General features: G+C 36.8%; 1 protein-coding gene across 1 annotated transcript; it reads left to right on the forward strand.

Moving 5' to 3' along the window:
- Nucleotides 1–4,163: 4,163 nt before the first annotated feature.
- Nucleotides 4,164–17,809, forward strand: LOC114617977 (arylacetamide deacetylase-like 2). The gene is made up of 5 exons (XM_028763667.1): nt 4,164–4,301; nt 5,600–5,822; nt 9,452–9,521; nt 10,361–10,532; nt 17,207–17,809. The coding sequence occupies exons 1-5, from the start codon at nt 4,164–4,166 to the stop codon at nt 17,807–17,809; spliced, it is 1,206 nt and encodes a 401-aa protein (XP_028619500.1).
- The last annotated feature ends 2,255 nt before the right edge of the window (nt 17,810–20,064 follow it).

Below are 20,064 nucleotides of genomic sequence, written 5' to 3' on the forward strand. Positions count from 1 at the left end.
CCCTCCACTCCCCTCCCCTCTCCTCCCCTCTCTCTGCCTTTCTCCGACACCAGCCTTTCTCTCAACTCCCCTCCCAATGCTCTGAATAAATTCTATTCTATACTATACAGTTGTGTGGCTGGTCCATCATGCCTCAGCAGAGGCATGTAGGCATACCACCTTATCCACACTATATTGTGCCTCCACCAAACATATCTCTGGTCTGTTTATTTTTATAAAACACAATATTTGTGCATTGACTCAGATTTAGAATCTCAACGATTCATATCTCTTGCTGCCACATGGAGAGCCACCTCTGGCTAGACCTTTCCACCTAAACTTTGGAGAACTGATAAGCTCTCTTCGTCACCTGGTCCCAGGGGACCACCCCTGTGCTGCTCTTGAAGACAGAGACATTCAGTCTTTATGACTGTTTTTTTCACTGACCCTCATTTTAGAACTTCTAACCCTTGGGTGACTCCATCCTCTCCACCCCTGTCGGAAGTGGTTTTCTCTTGCTGCCATAGAAAAGACCTAAGCTTAGACAGACCATTTTTTCCTGTGTGGCTGGGACTCACATTGAGCCACTAGCATCTGAGTGACAACCGGGTATGTCTAGACCTGGCTGGCTTTTTAATTTTTTTTTGTTTTTGTTTATTAGTCATTGAATTTTATTCTCAGGACTCAGGTAGGAATATTATTTTAATAACTTCCACACCTAATGGGTTAGTCTTTGCCGCCTTTTTCCTACTTACTTGGGCTTTTCTAGGTCTAATTCAAAGTACCCAGCAAGCAATATCTCTATATGGCCACTTAACTGGCACTTTTAAAACAACTCTTTTGCTAGCAATTCATAGGCTTTCCCCTCCATCCTAATTCTTTCTCTGCTTGCTCCACTCTTGCTCTGCTCCCAGTTCTCTGCCCCTTGATTCCACAGCCACAGGAAAAAGCAGCAATCGCCTTGCTCCCTTGGCTTTCTGCTTCCACACCCTGTGTCGTGTCTGAGACAGTATTTGCTGAGACGCTGCTGCTTTCCCTTGGTCATCTGCCTCCCCACCCCACCCTCAACCCTAGACTGTTATGTCACACTTTTGGCCTGCTCCACCCTTCGACATCTCCTGCCTCAGCTCTCCACATTCTCTCTCCACCACTACCTGGCAGTTTAGTGAAGTTGCTAGGAGACAGAACGCTTCTTCATGGCTTCTCTTTCCCCATACACCAACTGTGAATTCTAGTGCTACTGGTCTCTAGGCTTCTGTCTGCAAGGAGGAAGTTCAGCCCTGCAGGCCCTGTGCTGCCCTGCCCCCTTGATTCTGCACTTGCCTTAGGCCACCTGGGGGACAGCAAGGGCTGCAGGCAGTCTGTGCATTTCAGAACCTACAAGTGTCTCAAGCCCCAGCAGGAGGCACCTGCTTGGTGCCTCAGCAGTGCTCCCTTGTGAGCCCGCCCTGTCTTCCTTCAGCTTCCTCTTCTGCACTGCCACCTGCTGCCTGGAACTGGCCCAGATTGGAATTAGAGCAGGTCAAAACTCCTATGTTGATTAGAAGTGGGATTGCGCCTGCAAATAGCCATATGCTGTCTTTACCTTATTTCCAGCAATGCCAGTCCCCAGAGCCTTGGCCCTGGCTGATGTCTCCCCAGCTCCATTGTCTGATGCTCCCTGTTTTATTCTCAGTTCTTTCCTGGGGGATCAGTGCTGCTTGCTCATAGTCCTCAGCCCAGAGCCAGGACTCCTCCCCACTGCCCAAGCCACTCTGTGAAACTGGCTGTGAAATGAGACAGCATGCCTGCCCACTCAGTCTGTGGCCTCTGCTCAGTCCATGGCACAGACTGGCCTGAACCTGCCCAGACACACTGGCTTTCTGTACCTGTGCCCTGATTACGCCACCACTGTCAGCCTTCTGATTTCTTCCCATTCTGGTCTACATCAACTCTAAGCTACACTAGACAAAACTCTACTGTTTGTCACTTCATGTGTTTTCTTCACTTTGCTAATACAATCTGTCAAAGTCACTTAATTAAGATAAGGCTTTTGTTCTATCCTGTTTTGGTAAATAACGATTTTTTAAACAGTAAACAGTTCAAGATCACTGCCTTAAATATATGTTTTAGCCTTGTGTTTTTTTTTCTACTGCCATTAAGCTATAGTGTGCTCTATTTGCTAGATACATTCTTATTGTTTTTGTTTTTGTTTTTGGTTTTTTGGTTTTTCGAGACAGGGTTTCTCTATGTAGCCCTGGCTGTCCTGGAACTCACTCTGTAGACCAGGCTGGCCTCGAACTCAGAAATCCACCTGTCTCTGCCTCCCAAGTGCTGGGATTAAAGGCGTGCGCCACCACTGCCCGGCGCTAGATACATTCTTAAAGAAGTAATTAAACAAACACAGCTTGTCTAACAACCTGTAATTAAACAAACACAGGTTGTATACTCAATAGATACTGCCCTCCATCTTTTCAGAAGTCTGTTAAATGGAATAATGTTTAAGCTTCTGACAGACATAATCCCAAAGACTAACAGTCACTCTGCAAGGTCTCGGAGAAGATAAGGCTACATTGACAAAAGACTACCTGAATTGTGATATAAGAAACACTGGGAAACTCCTCTCCATTGCCCTTGCCCACTGCCAGGGCTTGGTCTACACTGTGGACAAAACAGGATGCCCTGAGAGTCAAATGTCTCATATTGCCTAAGTCAAGGTGGGTCATTTCTCATTTTACAGGTATTTACTCCACATTCTAAAAAGCTTTTTGTCTTCTGGGCTTTACAGCTGAACTGACTGCCCAAGTTACCACGGAGACTGCAGGGACCTGGAAACTGTGTAGGTAGTGGACCATACAGGGAATTGTCATTTTAATTAATATATGATTCTTAAATTATAATTTATTCCCAGATTTCTGACTACATTGACAACTAAAGTAAGTGTAGTGTGACAGCTAGAAAACAGGCCTAACTTCTTATTCTATGGTAATACACCAATATATTTGCTCATTAATATATTTGTTAACTAGCTAAGAGTGCCAGATGTCTTACAGACTTCAAGATAAACAATACACAAGTTCATGTGGAAAGAATCCATTGTTGAAGTTTAGGGGTATTTCTGTGCAGGTTTCCTGAGATTGGGTGAGACTGATTAATTCCAAGGGAATAAATAATTAATCATAGTGACTTAGGAATTTTTGGGAAGCTCACCAGGGCTCAAAAAGACTCACATAAGGAAGTTGGGAACTTCGGGGTGAGGGGACTTAAAACAAGAACTGAGTTTATGCAGTCTCAAATATATGGATTAAAGATGACAATCCCAGTACAAGGACAGAAAATGGAAGCAGATTAACCTTAATATGATTAAACTTATAACAAGGTTTGCTCAAGAAGAGAGGAAAAAAAGTGTGAAATGATGCTTTCTTTTCATTTTTCTTCTAGTCATACTTTCAGTGCATCTGATGATATCCAACCACATCTGTGAGCCTAGCTACCAACACAGACATCATCCTCTTCTGGAAACACCCTTACAGGCACACCTAGGAACAGCATTTTACTAACACCAAGCAGCTAATCTAAGCCATGCTGACTCATGATTTGATTCTTGATATCATGTTATCTTCTAAAACCCAGAATGTTTGCTAAAATACTTGTCCCGAACTTTCTGGTAATTCTGGTCCATGTTTAAAGTTTTACCTCAGTGGATGACTGACCTTTAACAAGTCTCCACACTCTCTTTCTTTCATTCTTAAACTTGTCCCACTCCAGGCATGCTTTGTTAACATAGGTAATAATATTTAGTGATGATATTAGCAAGTGGATAGCAAGTAACTCTCTATAGACCTGTTAGAAAATATTGCAACTACAATAGACTACTTCAAGAAGAGTCCATTCCTTGCATCTGGGCCCTGATTTCCTGAAAATATTCCATGCTCATATTAATATCACAGACTGAAAAAACACTGCAGGGAATTTAAATTACAGGTTAGTAATAAGTACCTCACCTGATGAATTTCAACATCTATTTCAGAGTCTATGGCTAAACAAGTTAGAACTGGCACTGTAATGTTTGAATAAGAATCAGCTCCACATCGTGAGATAGTTGTATTAACTGAGAGGGTTCCCAGTGTGTACCCATCTGTGGCTTTTCATTCAGTGTTCTTGGAAATATTTTAATCTCTGCCCAGAGAAAAGCCTGGGATACCATGGGATTCAAAGCTCTCTGTTTTGGACTGCTTTGTGTTAGCTTTTTATCTTATATTTATACACCCATGCCTGACAACATTGAAGAAACTTGGAAAGTAATGGCCTTGGATGCAGTTGCTAAAACTTGTAACCTTGTGGTAAGAATAAAATTAATATTTTCGATGGTTAAAATAGAAAACTTTTGAATATTATGACAATTAGCATTATAATTTTGGGAGAAGTATTAACTTTTAAAGAATTTTGTGTACTCGATTTTCACTTTCGTTCTAAGAAAAAACCTGGATGCATAATTGTATTATAGTATAAAGATATGAATTATCATTAACAGTACTTGTTTGGTATTAAATCAGGACTTTTTAATTATCTCCATAGCTTCTGCTTTCTGTCTCCAATTCTAAACTGCTGAAATTCTGGGATTACCTTAGAATATACAGTGTGGATATAATTGCTATAATTGTTCCTGTATAGTCAGAAACTGTAACTTTTGATGTTATAATATATATGCTTTCTTTGCATATACATAGATCTCCTCTCATTCTCCACTATCTTGTAACTTTATAGTTCATGTGAGAGAAAAAAGATATTCAGAAGAGTATACAAAGAGAGTAACAGCTGAAATTGGAGCCCCAAGTGTGCATGTTGTAGAAATGTTCTTTGACAGCTCTAGCAGATAGAGTGTGAAAATCTAAGGCTGCAAAATCAATAGCTGATCAGAAGTGACAGCAGTTCAAGGTGTAAAAGAAAGAGGCACAGTTCTATGACATGGCATTCCCCAACTGATTATCTCTGAGTTTCAGTCTTTCTCCCACAGTTCTCTTTTTCAAATGTTCTGATTCCTTGATTGAAGAATGAATACAGGAGCCAGCCCATGTCAGTTGTCTTTTGATTACTTCACTTGTATTTAAACTCCAGGGTGAGAAATATTCATGCTTTCATCAAAGTCACAACATTATCTTTCAGAACTCTCAGCTTCACATGGTCCCAATCATCATGTATATATCATTAAAGTACACACCTTATGTATTTGACTTATGAGTTATTATCTTGTGCTTTTAAAATGTAATAGAAGACATAAAGTTGTAATGAAAGTTCATGCTGGAAATATAAAAAACTGTGATCATTTTAGCACAGGATCACAATTTATATTGCAAAGACAATAAAACTTTTGATTTTTATCATGTGAAAGCAAAAACTACACATCTTTATGTTATAGTCTTGAGAAAATTAGTGTATTACTGTACAATTCATACAGTAATTGACATTTTGAAAGAATTTTTAAAAATATCCACACATAATCTTGAGAGACTTCCTTCCAAAATAAAATTAGGATATAAATATCAAGAGTATGATCACACTTTATTTTAGTAATATCTCATCTTTTACATTGTTATTAAAATAAAAATGCACAGTTTAAAATTTTCTCTTATTTTTATAGGCCACATTATGTGATGCCATAGGTCTCATGAAATATGAAGACGTACTAGTAATTTTCACATCAGTTCATTTTACAAAACCAGTTTCAGATGAAAACATTACAGTGATTGACACAGACGTCAGTGATATCCCTGTTCGCCTGTACTTGCCAAAGAGGAAGTCTGAAAGAAAGAGACCAGCTGTTATTTTCATTCATGGTGGTGCCTTTGTCTTGGGAAGTTATAGTAAGTATATTTTTATATGTGTACTATTGATATATTCATATTGAAATAATTGCTGTGTACCAATGAGTTAACAGACATTTGTCAGTACAATGTTGACTTGAGGAATATGTGCATCTTAACAGAGTTACATTGCAATGTATGATTCAAAATTCATGTACTTTTAAATATATAATTTGTTAGTAGAACAACCAAGTAGAAAGAAGATGGTTTTGTTGGAAATTAGAGTCTTAAATTAACATATTGATATCTTAATCTTGAAGGTACAAATAATAAACTTGGAATTTAGAGTAAAATATCCTAGTCTTATAATTTAAATAAACATTTATCATGATGTGAACCAGGTATTTTGTTAGATAAGAAATAATAGCTGTTACTATACTGTAGCTAAAATTTGTTCAAGTTGTAGAGTGTGATATAACAATACTGAGGATTAGAAAACAAAGCATAACTTTGTACTAAACTTATAAAAATGATAGAAAGCTGAGTAGTGAGTTCTTGCCTGGAAGTGAGTGTAGTAGCTAAGACAGAGTGACAAAGAGACCGAAACATAGACATGCCATTTCAGACTTTTGATGACTTATGGCTTCACTACACAGAAAAGTTTGGGATATTGTGCATGACAGATGTTACAAATAGGTGATAGCATTCCTGTCCTCAGTGAACGCACAGCTTCATTATAATACTCAGTATTTTGTCTTTCTAATCTGTGAACATATTAAGATAAGCAAAAAGACTATGGAAAGCAGGGCAGCCAATTGAGTGAGCATGTTTCAGATAGGTATTATCTTCACATTTAGTGGTGAAGAAACAAATAAATTAAGAAATATTTTCAATCCAAAGGTTGACTGTGAGCAACTGCATCTGTGTTGGTCAGGCTCTGGCAGAGCCTCTCAGGGGAATGCTGTAACAGGCTCCTGTCAGTAAGCACTACTTGGCATCAGCAATAGTGTCTGTATTTGGTGTCTGCAGATAGGTTGGATCCCTAGGTGGGACAGTCTCTGGATAGCCTTTCCTTCAGACTATGCTCCACTGAATGAAGGAGTTAGGGGAAGTACTAAAGCAGCTGAAGAGACTCTCAACCTCATAGAAAGAACAACAAAATCAACCAATCAGACCCCCCGGAGTTCCCAGGGACTAACCCATCAACCAAAGAGTACACATGGAGGGACCCATGGCTCCAGATGGATATGTAGCAGAGAATTACCATATGTTGCATTAAACGGAGGGGAGACCCCATAGGCTCAATGTCCCAGTGTAAGGAAGAGCTAGTGAGGCTGGAGTAAGTTGTGGGTGGGGATGCTCCCTCATAGAAGTAGGGGAGAAGAGGGATGAAATAGAAAGTTTGAGCAGGGAAACTCAGGAAGGGGGATAACATTTGAAATGTAAATAAAATATCGTGTGTGTGTGTGTGTGTGTGTGTGTGTGTGTGTGTGTGTGTGTTTAAAGTCCCACAGTTTGAAAGGGAAGAAAGAAAAGGACCTCTGAGCAGAATCCAGAGGATTAAGGCTCCCACTGAGAGGCCATGCAAGCTCTCAGTGTTGCTTGAAATTGCCACCTCTCAGAAGGAGTTAGACCGTCTGTTTTGCTCCAGTGACATTTCTAAATTGCCATCCTGTTTCAAATTTTACCTGCTCCGTATGGGATATAAGTGCATGTTTGGTGTCTCCCAGTCCTCCTCTTTCCTTAATGGCCTGAAACTTACTGGCATATTATTTATTCTATTTTTCAATACTCTATACTTACATCCTAGGATAAGACATGTTTATTTTTAGGTCAAGGCTAGGCTCTACTTTCCTAGGAAATATATTTTCTTCCAAATCATCACCTGATTTATGTTTCTTCTATATGCAATTGTACCCCGTTTTGATTCCTAAATACGCACTGTCTTTTCTGCCTTGACCTCTTTCAGTCCTCAGGTGTTAAAATTATTTCCTAATCATTATTTTCTGAGACTTGTTTTCTTGTTTGTCTCTTTCTTGCCTTTTGATTCTTTCTTAGAGTAGTGTAATCTTAAAGAAACCACTGCTCTTTTCTATTTTGTTAGCTTGTATGAAAGAAACTTCTGTGTCCTTCCATTTTCCTCCTTTACTTTATCCCTTCATTTGAAACTGTAATATTAAAACAAAAGAGAAGCTAAAAACTATGCTAAAATAAGTTAATTGTACTTTACCAGTATTAATATTTCTCACATTCCAGTATTTTATTCTTCAGTTGTTGGTTGCACCTTTTCCTCTACTTTACCCCTTATTTGTTTACAATCTATCCTCCATGCTCATCCAATTGATATGGGCTCTTTCACATCTCTAACCTTGTTGCTGGACTTAAGTTCAATCAATTCACATGAATTCCTTAAGAGACACAATTACATAGCTTTCTCAAGGAGTAAATGGAAAAATAAATACAACACCCAAGAACACAAGAAAGGCAAATTTGCCTTCATAGTGACTACCATGCTCTCTTTTACAGTCTTTCAGTTCCCTCTACCTTATGACATGTTCTGGGCAAAAATTCTGAGCATCCCCCTGTTCCTACCCACACTATGTAGACTATCATTTAGATTTATTCCTATTCTTTCCCCTCTGGTGGCTCATCACCATTTTGTCATTTTTATTACCCTCTTTTTCAACCTACCATGATGTGAAAATATGGCCACACTGATTGATACATCTCTAAGAAACAGCATCCATTTGTTGATGAATCCCATGTCAAATTTTTAAATGTAGACACCTACATTCCCTTTTTGCTACCTTGTCAACTTTCTGCTTCTGCTGCCTCTAACATATTTACCTATCCATATATGTTTCTCCAAGTGTTGTGAATTCTCAGTAAATTGTCATGCATTTTACTAAAGTCATATATCATTTTCTCTTGTTCATTTTCTGGTAATTATTATTTTTATGTTTAACATGATGGATTTCAATTTATGCTCTTCAGGTGAATGAGTATATATTGCTAATTAAGAGAATAATTGACATTAAGTTCTGTTAAAATTTTTATGAAAGTATTTTCTTTTTCTACCTCCTTTAAGTTTATTAATTATTTTTCTACAGTTAATTTTTGCAAAGAATTATAAGTGCAAGAGCACATTCTTATTTGATTTTAATAAAAATTAAAATTCTCACTTATATACAGAAAGGTAACCTAACGCTTACTTGAAAATTCACTAAATTGCATGAACTTATATAAATACGTAAGCCTCTGGCAAAAAAACCTCATTAGGTCTAACTACAGTAAATAGTGCACCCATCTTACATGTAAGTTGATGTCCTGTCATTGAAAGCTTCCTTCAATAAATAATAATTATGGTGAATCTCTAAATTTGTGAAAATTATAATCCTGCCTGCAATGTTATCGCCAACTCAATTTCAGAGATTCTAAAACTTCTCCCAAGATTTCATGGAGTATGCTGGTAATGGGTTGCAGTCTTTTTCTTGAGCTTTGACAGAATACTGCCTGTGACAATAAAATACTGAGTTTGGATACTGAGTTCCAATTAAGTGATCAATCAGTCAATCAGTCAATCAACCCACTAATCACATTCACATTTCTAGCACATTCATGATTGTTTCTGTGTTTCCATGGTTTGCTATTTACAGTGTACCATTTTATCCTTCTTCCTTTCATTTCAGAGATATCAGCCTATGATGATCTGAACCGACGGACAGCAAACAAGCTTGATGCTGTTGTTGTTGGAATAGAGTAAGAGAAAATGATATTTCTTACCACAGTCCATGCACTCAAAACATAACTTGGTCGATTCAGAGCTGTCACCCAACAAACTAATTGACATATTCTATGAATTTTTGTTTGTATTATTTTTATTTATAATTTTAATATCAATGTGTCCTCAAAGTCATCAGTATTATTTTGATTCCTGCCATTTTAGATACGAGTATGAGGCCAGAATAATAAACATATGTTTTATTAGGGTTATGACATCTCTTGTAATATGAACAGGATCTCAAGCACCTCATTTTATCTGCAAGTAAAATGAAAATTCTCACTTATGTACAAAAAGGTATACTCATCATATGCTTGAGATATTAAATTTTATTTGACCTTTTTCTAAACCCTGTGTGAAGTTAGAGATGTTCTTGGTTCTGACACTATTAGGTAAAAATATTTGAATAACTTGAACATTTTAAGATATTATCCAAATAATAAGTATTAATATTCACAACAAACTTTTGCCAACATTTACAACAGTATACTAAAATATAAGCAAATGCATATTACCTTGGGGCTTAATATCTATCCACTGTACTACTGAAATACTCAGTATTAAGACTGCAAAATTTGCTGTTTATCTCACTAATTCCATAGTGCAGAAATAGAATTACAACCAATACCTGAAACCTTTAACTAGAATCTACTCCTCACTTTAAGACAGACACTACCAGTGAGCTCTAGTTAAATGGTGAGACTTAGGATGCAAAGTAGAGACAACATATCAGTGTATCTGTTGATGAGAGTGAGATGTTTCCTTGCATAACTTTAACAAGGGTTTTGTTGTGGATTTGCTTGATTTACCTCTAAAGCTACAGGCTTGCTCCTAAGCATCCATTCCCAGCTGCCCTTGAAGACTGTGTTCAAGTGACCAAGTTTTTTCTCCAGGATAAAGTTCTTACAAAATACAGAGTGGATCCCTCTCGCATCTGCATTATGGGAGACAGTTCTGGGGGTGCCTTGGCAGCAACAGTGACTCAACTGGTATGTTGTATGTGTTATATATATTTTAATCCTAATGCAAAAAAAAGCTGTGTTTGAATTACTTTTATACTGTCATATCTGAAATTTAAATTAAACAAATATGATTATTCATTTTGCATGATATTACTTTAGATGTGGCTTTATTGTCTAATGCTAAGGACAGCGTTTAAAATCCTACATTTTTAGGGGGATGGAGGAAGGTTCAGGGCATTGAACCAATGGCTGTGTGTTTGCCAGACAAATGTTCTACCAACTTTCTCTTTTAAAGTTATTCTTTTAAAACAGGCTTTTGATTAGGTTCCATGAACTGGTCTGATGATTGTGCAGGCCTAGACCTTGTGAGCCTCCCACCCCAGCAACTCAAGAACTAAGTATTAGAAAACTGTAATGATAACCCTGGTTTACCCTGACAATGTTATATAAAATTTCACCAATTTCTTTAAATTGCTCTACTTCATTTCAATACAGGATTTTTGTTGTTGTTCATACTTCCTGAAATTAAGAAGAAAATCTATAAAGAATTTCTCAATATTTTTGTATAACTATAGGTGAAGAATATATTAGTACCTTTTCTCCTCTGAAACTGAACAATTAACAAGAAGCAAGTACAGGGAACAACTCATAATGGCTCCTGGAACATTAAGTACATCATAACAGCAAAGACATGGCAGTGGTAGTTGGTTATAACTGGAGTAATAGGAGTGTGAGGCTGCTTGCTCCTACCTCCCAAGTCAAGATGTCTGGGGACATGATTTCTGGTACCTGCCTTCATTTCTAATATCCCTCTTTTCTTCTTCTGAAACCTCAACTGATATAGAGGTACCTCCATATTTAATATTCATATTTACCCTTTATTTCCTCTGAAATACCATCATAGACACTCAGAGAGATGTGCTTCAATCTCCATCTCCTACATGATTCTAAATCTAGGCCAGTTGATATTGATGAGTAATCATGACAATGTGGTAAACCCGTAGATTGTCATAGATAACATTAGACTACAATTCATGCTTTGAATAATTCCTACTGTAATAAAATTAAGTCACCTCATATTATAATTCTTGCTGAGTACAGCTAAATAATCACTATCAAATAGGTAATATTTTGAAAGGCAATCTCAATCCAATAGATGATTCAAAATCCCACAAATGCTTTTGTAGAACAAAATGAATATTTTGTATACTTTTTATTACATATACTGGCTTCTTTTTATTAATACTTATAAATAAGATGCAGTGTCAAAGTTTGTATCTATTTAATTTTACTGAATATTTTAATATTTCTTTACTTCAGTCTAAATATCAAACCAGTAATATGTTTCCTTCCTCAAGACTAATTTATTTTAAGAAAAAGTATCCCCTTATCAAACTATTATAAAAGCCAATGAAACGTCATCTTCTATAACCTGAAATACTCAAAAGTTGTTCTTGAATCATTTTAATGTGTTGTTTGGTGGGGTCATCAGTGAACAAAAAGGCTATTAAGTAGATCATGGCCCTCTAATAGAAAAATACAAGTAGATGTACTAGAATACATAAGATATATGTTTTGTGTTGTAAATAAACATAAGAAAACTATTTTATTTATTAACTGCAAAGAGTTTATTGGGAATATAATACTTTTAATATTCATTCCTAGTGTATAAAGAGAATTCTTTGACTAGTGGAAAACAATGATGTTAAATCATGGAGGAACATTGTTTAACACTGTTCATATATATATGTATATGTATATATATATGTATATATGCTTCAAATCTTAATCATTTTGACAATGATCTTATTTCGCATACAGATGATATAGCTCTCATTAATCATAAATTATAGTATTTTGCTGCATAATTATATAGTGCATGCAATGTAGCACTCTAGGGTATATATTTATTCTGTTGTCTTTCTTAAGTTGTTTTTTTTTTTTTTTACTTTTTTTTTTCAAATCGCAATTTTTACTTATTCACACAGGAGTTATAAATACAGGAAGGCAGGACGTGGAGAAGGGGATGACACTGGAGTGTGGGTGTTCAGGGGGAATACTGATATCTTTCAGAACAGGGTATCGATTGGGTGAAGGTTCAGGGGACAGGTCACTATGACTCTGCCTATGATTCACTTGTCCTTATCTAATCAGCCATAGGCCTAAAATCAACAATAGGCCTAAGTTGTTTTTGAGAATATTTTTCTTTCCCATTTATAATTACTATTCTTTGACACACGTACTGAGCTTTGTTTGTGCTGGGACTTTCAGTCACTGTTTATATTCTCAATGAGAAAATGTATATCTCATTTTCAAGGTTTTGGTCATCTTTCATAAGAAAATGCTTAACTCCTGAAAGCTATTGTGGCTTTTACGTGGCAACATGATTAAAACACACATGCCTGGTCCTCTGCTCGTTAGCATGATCGACTATTCTATTAGACTCCATTGTACAGTGACAAATAACAGAGAAATTACTAAGACTGCAGCAACTGAACCCTGAATCCAAGCTTCAAGTCCCTCTTGAAGCAGAACTTGCAACAAGACCTTGACTGTTGCTTATACAATATTCTCTAATGTACCATAAGAAAAGAATGGGAATATTCTAAACTGAGTGGTTGAAAACAAATATAATGAAATAGAGGTTAAAAATGGAACATTGTAATAGGGAGCTGCACTGTGTACCCCTGAGTTCACAAAGTTTCAGCAAGTCATTTAGAAAGATGAAAAAGTGATGAATAGGCGAGTTAAATTAGGTAGATGGATAAATAGTTACATATTGTGATGACTCAGAAAGTGACAGAGATATAAAAGAAAGAAAATAAAAACCCCTAGAGTTTTGAATAAAAAGAGACTACCTTGTACTTAACTGAATAAGCTTTTAGGCATAATATACACAGTGTTTAGCTGGGTGGTAATGGCTTACATCTTTAATTTCAGCACTCAGAAGGCAGAGAGAGGCAAGCTTTGAGTTCAAGACAAGCCTAAACTACAGAGCAAAGTCCAGGTCAGACAGAACTACATAGAGAATCTCTCTCTCTCTCTCTCTCTCTCTCTCTCCTCTCTCTCTCTCTCTCTCTCTCTCTCTCTCTTTCTCTCTCTGTCTCTCTCTCTCTGTCTCTGTCTCTCTCTCTCTCTCATCATATATATTAACAATTAATAAATGAATTTAATAGTAACAAATTATTTATTACTAAATATTATAATATAAAATAATATAAATAATCATAAATTACAATACATAATTATAAATATATAAAATATAATATATAATGGCATGTAATATGCATAAATATATGTGAGAATATACAATTATATAATATAGAATTATATTATATATAAATTTATATATAATATATCTTATATATTTATTTATTATAAATATATATAAATAATAAATACATAAAATAAAATGTATAATTACATATAATATATTATAGAATTATATTCTTATGTACTTATATTTGATTTTATACTATATATATATTTATATTTGTTTTTTTGAGACAGGATTTCTCTGTGTAATTATATACTGTATACACACACACATCCACATATACACACATGCACAATGTTTAACATAAGGTGAGGAATTAATCATTGGTCTATTGGAACTGCTGTAACTTGTTCTTCGAGTTTAAGAATTGAGTCTCTTCACTAGACATTAAAAATATAAGCACAGGTGTATATGACTATGGTAAAAATACCTACTAACAAACACGTAATAGTTATTGTCTACTTAACGTGGTTGTAGCATGTAAAAAGTCATTACCTTTCCACATTTTGATCCTTCAGCTGATTGAGGCAAAGTGAATGTGTTCTTTGAGTTGATAGCTAAGAGCACTGCGTGATAAACTAGCGAAAAGCAGGAGGAAATGTTTAGGGATATTAGATTCAAAATATTTACCACAAATTGAAGTTTTTCAGACTGGAAATTTTGTTCAGCAAATAAGGTGCTGGGCCCATGTGGAGTCACACATATGTAATAAATTAATAATAAATAAAAATAGTAAAGTGTTTGAGTTACTAAGATTATAAAAAACATATAAGTAAAGATGATAAGGTGATTAGGACCATGTCCCTGAGGGCTGAACAAAAATCCACTACATGGAGTCACCCCAGGGACTCCCTTCTGTTGTGCTAAGATGCTGAGGCACACACTGCTCCTACTGACATCATGGCCTTCTGCTCCGCTCTGTCCACCCGGTATCACCTTTGCTTCACTGCTACCCAAACAGTCTTTACATTTTATTGTAGTGGCTATTTTATTGTAGTGAAACTCTGTTAGGATGCTTACAAGAAGCGTCTAGAACTAAGCCAAGCAATTTAACTCACCATATTCATTGTTGACCTCTTTACAAGATCATAATTTTTCTAGTTGGGAAGACAGGAGTCAGCCTTGGAGATGTACTGCTTTTCCAGGCAAGGTTGTGGTATCAGGGTAATAGGACAGAAGCTCTCAAAGATTGTACAGAGTGTAAAACCATTTGCTGATTCTGTCATAAACATGAGGCCTTTCCCACAGAGTCCAGGTTGGTGCCACAAAAGGCTGTCACATGTGGAAAGATTGTGAGAAGCAGAGAAGTGGCCACCAAGTCTCCTTTCTGTGCCTCAAGGGACAGAAGTTTTGGGCCGGGTTAGACCCTGTGGCCCATCTGACTTGCCAAGGTTAAGACATCCATTGCTGTTCTTCATCAGGTGTTCAGTGTCCTGGATAAATGTTGACACTGCCAATTCTTCAGCAATTGTCTTCTTTACTGCAAATGGACCTTTACCCTGGTCACCAGTATCTATAAAGGGAATTTGGCATAGTATATTCTGAAAGTGCTTTAGTACACTGAGAGGTACTCTTTTGGAGTTTATAATAAAATATAGATATTAATGATATTTGTGATCTTTATTCAAAAAGCTTTTAATAATAAAGTTTAAAAAAATTATTACTTAGTGGTAAAGACATATGTTCCCAACACAAAGTTTTAACTACTACTGAGAACAATTGTTCTCTGTTTTCTCTTTTTTAAACGTTATCATCTTCATTTAATATCTGCATTTCAGGGTTCACAAGTTTGCTGGGGTATACACATATGCGTTTGCACAAGCATGTGCATTTTCAAGTATGTGCTCATGAATATAGAAGCCAGAAGTTGACACTGGGTGTCTCCATCTTTCTCTATCTGAGTTTTGAAACTGGGTCACTCATAGAGATCACTACGTAACCTACATTGGCTGCCTAGTTAATTTCAGGAGTCCCCTTGTGTCAACCTTAATCACACAGTGCTGGGGTAATGGGTATATTTTGCATGACCAGTTTATTTTGTTTGTTTGGCCCTCAATTCAGGTCAGCTAATATTTTATTGACTAAGCTAACATCTCAATCGCTGCTCTTAATAATTTCTCATTTTTCTTCTATATTTCAATGTAAAATAAAAAGGTTAGATTAAAGTTTATCTTTGCTGTTTCTCAAATATAATTATATGTGCTAACTCACTTGTAGACAGCACTTCTGCTATATATGAAGAAGGTATCACATGGATTTGCCTCAGTTTTAAGTTATAGTTGCCAATGGATTTTCTACTAATCTGAAAGGCTGTAGTTTATTTATAAAATTCTCATTCCAAAGCTATTGTGAAGAATAAGGACCATTGGAAAAACTCTTAGGGATTTTTTTTTTCCTTACTGAACTTGGAATGACCTCACTTCTATTGTGCTGTAATTTGGATTTGATCAGATTAGCCTTGTGATAAGCCAATGAGATTTTGTGGAATTCTGTCATTTTGAGTAAGTCCTTTGCCTTTATGATGTCATGGCCTTGAGAGCACTTTTCATAGCGTGGAATTTCCCAAGAATTGGCAGCAGATACAGTCACTGTTTCAGAACTGCTGTAGAAGCTGGTGCTGTTGAGGTTCTCATGCTCACAGGTGAAGTTCAGGTTCACTAAGCGGAGTACACAAGAACAAAGGAATGTAGCTGCAGACTCACAGCTCCTCTTATTTCTGATAAGAAACAGACTTCATATGCAACATTCCACATCTTTTTCTCATCTTCTGACTTTCTTATATTACTCTCTGTATTGTCTATCACACCACACAACTTAGATAAATGTTAAATGCTTTCTAGAGCAACCCAAGTTCCTTTAGACTTTATGTGTAAGTATTGGCAATTGTATTTCATTATATTTGTAGATTTTGCTCATTATGTTACTCAGGTCAAGAATTCTTTTAGGGAAATTAGATATGGTAATACATGGTTATTATTATAGCATCTGGGAGACTGAGACAAGGGAACACTGTGTTCCAGAACAACCCTGAAATGTTCAACTAGAATATACTAAAACACATACACACAGACACACAGACACACACACACACACACACACACACAAACATTAGCTGAATTTCTAAAAACAAATAAGCATGAAAAAAAATCCAATATCATAAATAAAAATCTTGTCACCCTCACTAAGATGATACTGATCATCTTCCAATTTGGCTGTCGTATGTGAATACATTTGTGAGCAACATAGTGTATATTGTTTCTATATAGATAAGAATGGAATGGCACTCTCATGTCTCTAATACTGAATGCTATCAGAAAATTTACTAGAGTTTCAGAGGAATTTATTTAATTCTGCTTACTATAATGAAATTGAAAGTCCTTCTATTTGAAAGCTATTGACTCATTAGATTTAATTATATTTCTAGCTACAGAATGATCCAAATTTTAAAGACAAAATTAAAGCACTAGCCTTGATGTATCCTGGCCTACAGTTGCTTGATACTTTGTTACCTTCTCATCAAGAATATCAACATGGTCCAATTCTGACCAGGAAGATGGTAATTAAGTTGGTGTGCCTATATGTGACTGAAGACAAAGTTCTACCTCAGGCTGCACTGAGAAATGAGCATATGCCTACAGAGTCAAGACACCTGTTCAAGTTTGTTAACTGGAGTCACTTACTTCCTGAGAAGTATAAAAAGAACCATGTTTACATTGAACCAGTTCTTGGAAAATTGAATGTTTCCTATCCAGAACTTGTTGATAGCAGGTTGTCACCTTTGCTAGTCAATGATTCCCAGTTACAAAGTTTGCCATTAACATACATTGTCACTTGTGAACATGATCTCTTAAGAGATGACAGTCTCATTTACATCTCACGGCTTAGAAATGTTGGGGTGAAGGTTACTCATGAGCATATAGAGAAAGGAATACATGGAGCCCTATCATTCACCAGAGCTCCAGTGTTTTTAAATTTAGGATTAAAAATAAGAGATAAGTATATTAATTGGTTAGAAGAAAATCTATAATTCAATGAAGCATGTAGCTAGGTAATCAATAAAGAAATGTGACAGCCATATTTTGAACTATTGTATGATAAATGGACAGAAAACTGACTTGTGGATAACGATACATTTCAATTTGAGTACAAGTTACTGTATATGTTTGAGAAAGTATGTTCACTTATTCAATCCTGGAAAATTGTTAAAATGAGAATACTCACTTCATTATCTGTATTAATTACCATTTGTTGCAAAAAATATACTTTGAATAGTTAAAAATGTCAGAAGAGTAAAAAATTGTGTGTTTTGTTATATGCCAACATCTTTGAGATGTTTCACGGTAGTAATCAGCCAAATTTGGAATATATTACATGAAGAAAATCCATTTCCATTAAAAATGGAATGGCGTCACGATGACTGAATGGGCTGACACATTACTCTTTAGGAGCCCAGTGGCAGAGACGTAGTCAGGCAGACAGATCTCTGTGGGTTTAAGACCAGGTTGGTTTATGTGGCTAGTTCTAGGCCAACCACTGCTGTTTAGTGACATATTGTTTCAAAAAAAAATGAATAAAAAGAAGAATAAAGAAAAGCAACCATGAAAGAGGAGAAAGTGTGATAGGTACAATTTGTGGGGCTGTAGCTCATGCATGGGCATATGTTTCATTGGGCTGAGTTATGGTTCCCGTGTGTCTTTCCCCCCAGGGATCTGGACCTGCCGCTCAGAGGACAGAGGCATGAGAATTTGACTGAGTTTACTCCACACGGTACCAGGCAGACATGAGGCTGTGAGAAGTCGCAGAACTCTGCTCCAGGCGTGGGGAGATCACAATCTGAGTCCCGCAGGGGTAGAGCTCTTAGGTGGAGACCCCTGGGCAAGAAGGCATGTAGGGATTGTCTCAGACTCCTGGGCTCCCAGTCACCACCCGGAGCCATGGAAGAGTTGAGACTGGGGGCATACAGGCTGGATTGGCCTGCAGCTGAGGGGGGATGAGGGAGAGAAGCTTTGGCAGCACCCCACACGGTAGTAAGACTCTTGAAAGCGTGACTCGCTTGGCTGGGTCATGACTGGCTCGGCTAGCCTGCTTGAGTTGACAGCCTCCATGGCTGGAATGCAGAGAGGTCCTCCAGAGGGAGATTAGGTAGTGGCTCATTGGTTGAAGACCCCCTCTATGGTTCTACACAGTAAGCCCCAAAGACACGAAGAAGTCCATGGTTTTAAAAGGTTTATTGGCAGAAAGTGGATGAAGCTGTACCCTGCATTCTCGGGCAGGCCTGAAGTTAAATATTGTTTGTAAGGAGGAGGGTCTGGGAAGGAATGTTTAATTGGCTATGCTCTGTGTCCTTTAGGTATTTCATTAATATGGAGATCTCTTGAGGCTCTGTGGGCTGTAGTCAGTTCCTCTACCACGTACCTGTGCTATGTGACCTAAGGCCACAGACCTTTCTTTGGGAGGGGCTGTGGATAAGTGGAAAAAAAAAACAGGACCCAGGAGCAAGGCCGAACTCCTACCGTCTCTTTAGATCATCCAGTGTTCGAGGCCTGTGCTCGACTAGGTACCCAGCTGCCTCTCATAGCCCACTGTCCCATAACAATTGTAATGGAATTTGTATGGACTGAGCATTAAAATGCATTTCTGCTATGGTTTTTCCAGTCATATGCTCTCTATGCATTAGCATAATCTGCTCAAGGTGAATTAAGTTAGTTGTTCTTTTCACTCACTCCCCATGAAGTTTATATTCTTCATTTTATAAGAACACTTTGTATATGGATCATGAGCTCTTCCTAAAGATTGATTATTTGTGCCTTAAACTCTTGTAAGATCAAGCTTGATGGCAAACTATGTGGATTGTATTTACTGTGGGATACCTCTTAATACATGATATGTACCCAGCCAACTATAGATGTAGGCAGCATTATAGTATTCTTTTGAATTTTTACAATAAAGCATTATGCACACAGAGACTGCATATTCAGAGAGTTATGTGAGTTGATGATCTCCAGATACGTTTACTTTCCTTTGATGATAGAACACATATTCCTGTAAGCAGAAATCAGCTCATAAATAGCTGCATTTCCACTTGGAAGCATTAAAATCAATGTTAGTTTTCTGACATTCTGGTGATTTTGTTGCTTGTCTATGATTGTTTGACATGTTTGGTGCTTTTTTTTTTCTTAATGCTGAATAAACTCTGTACAATTGAAATTAAGCGTGTCTTGTGAATTTAGTTGGTAATCTAATATTCATCTCCAAATATATTTTCATTAATATTTTTCTGCA

The sequence above is a fragment of the Grammomys surdaster genome, unplaced genomic scaffold (genome assembly GCF_004785775.1).
Source record: "Grammomys surdaster isolate TR1022 unplaced genomic scaffold, NIH_TR_1.0 139, whole genome shotgun sequence".
Taxonomy (NCBI): domain Eukaryota; kingdom Metazoa; phylum Chordata; class Mammalia; order Rodentia; family Muridae; genus Grammomys; species Grammomys surdaster.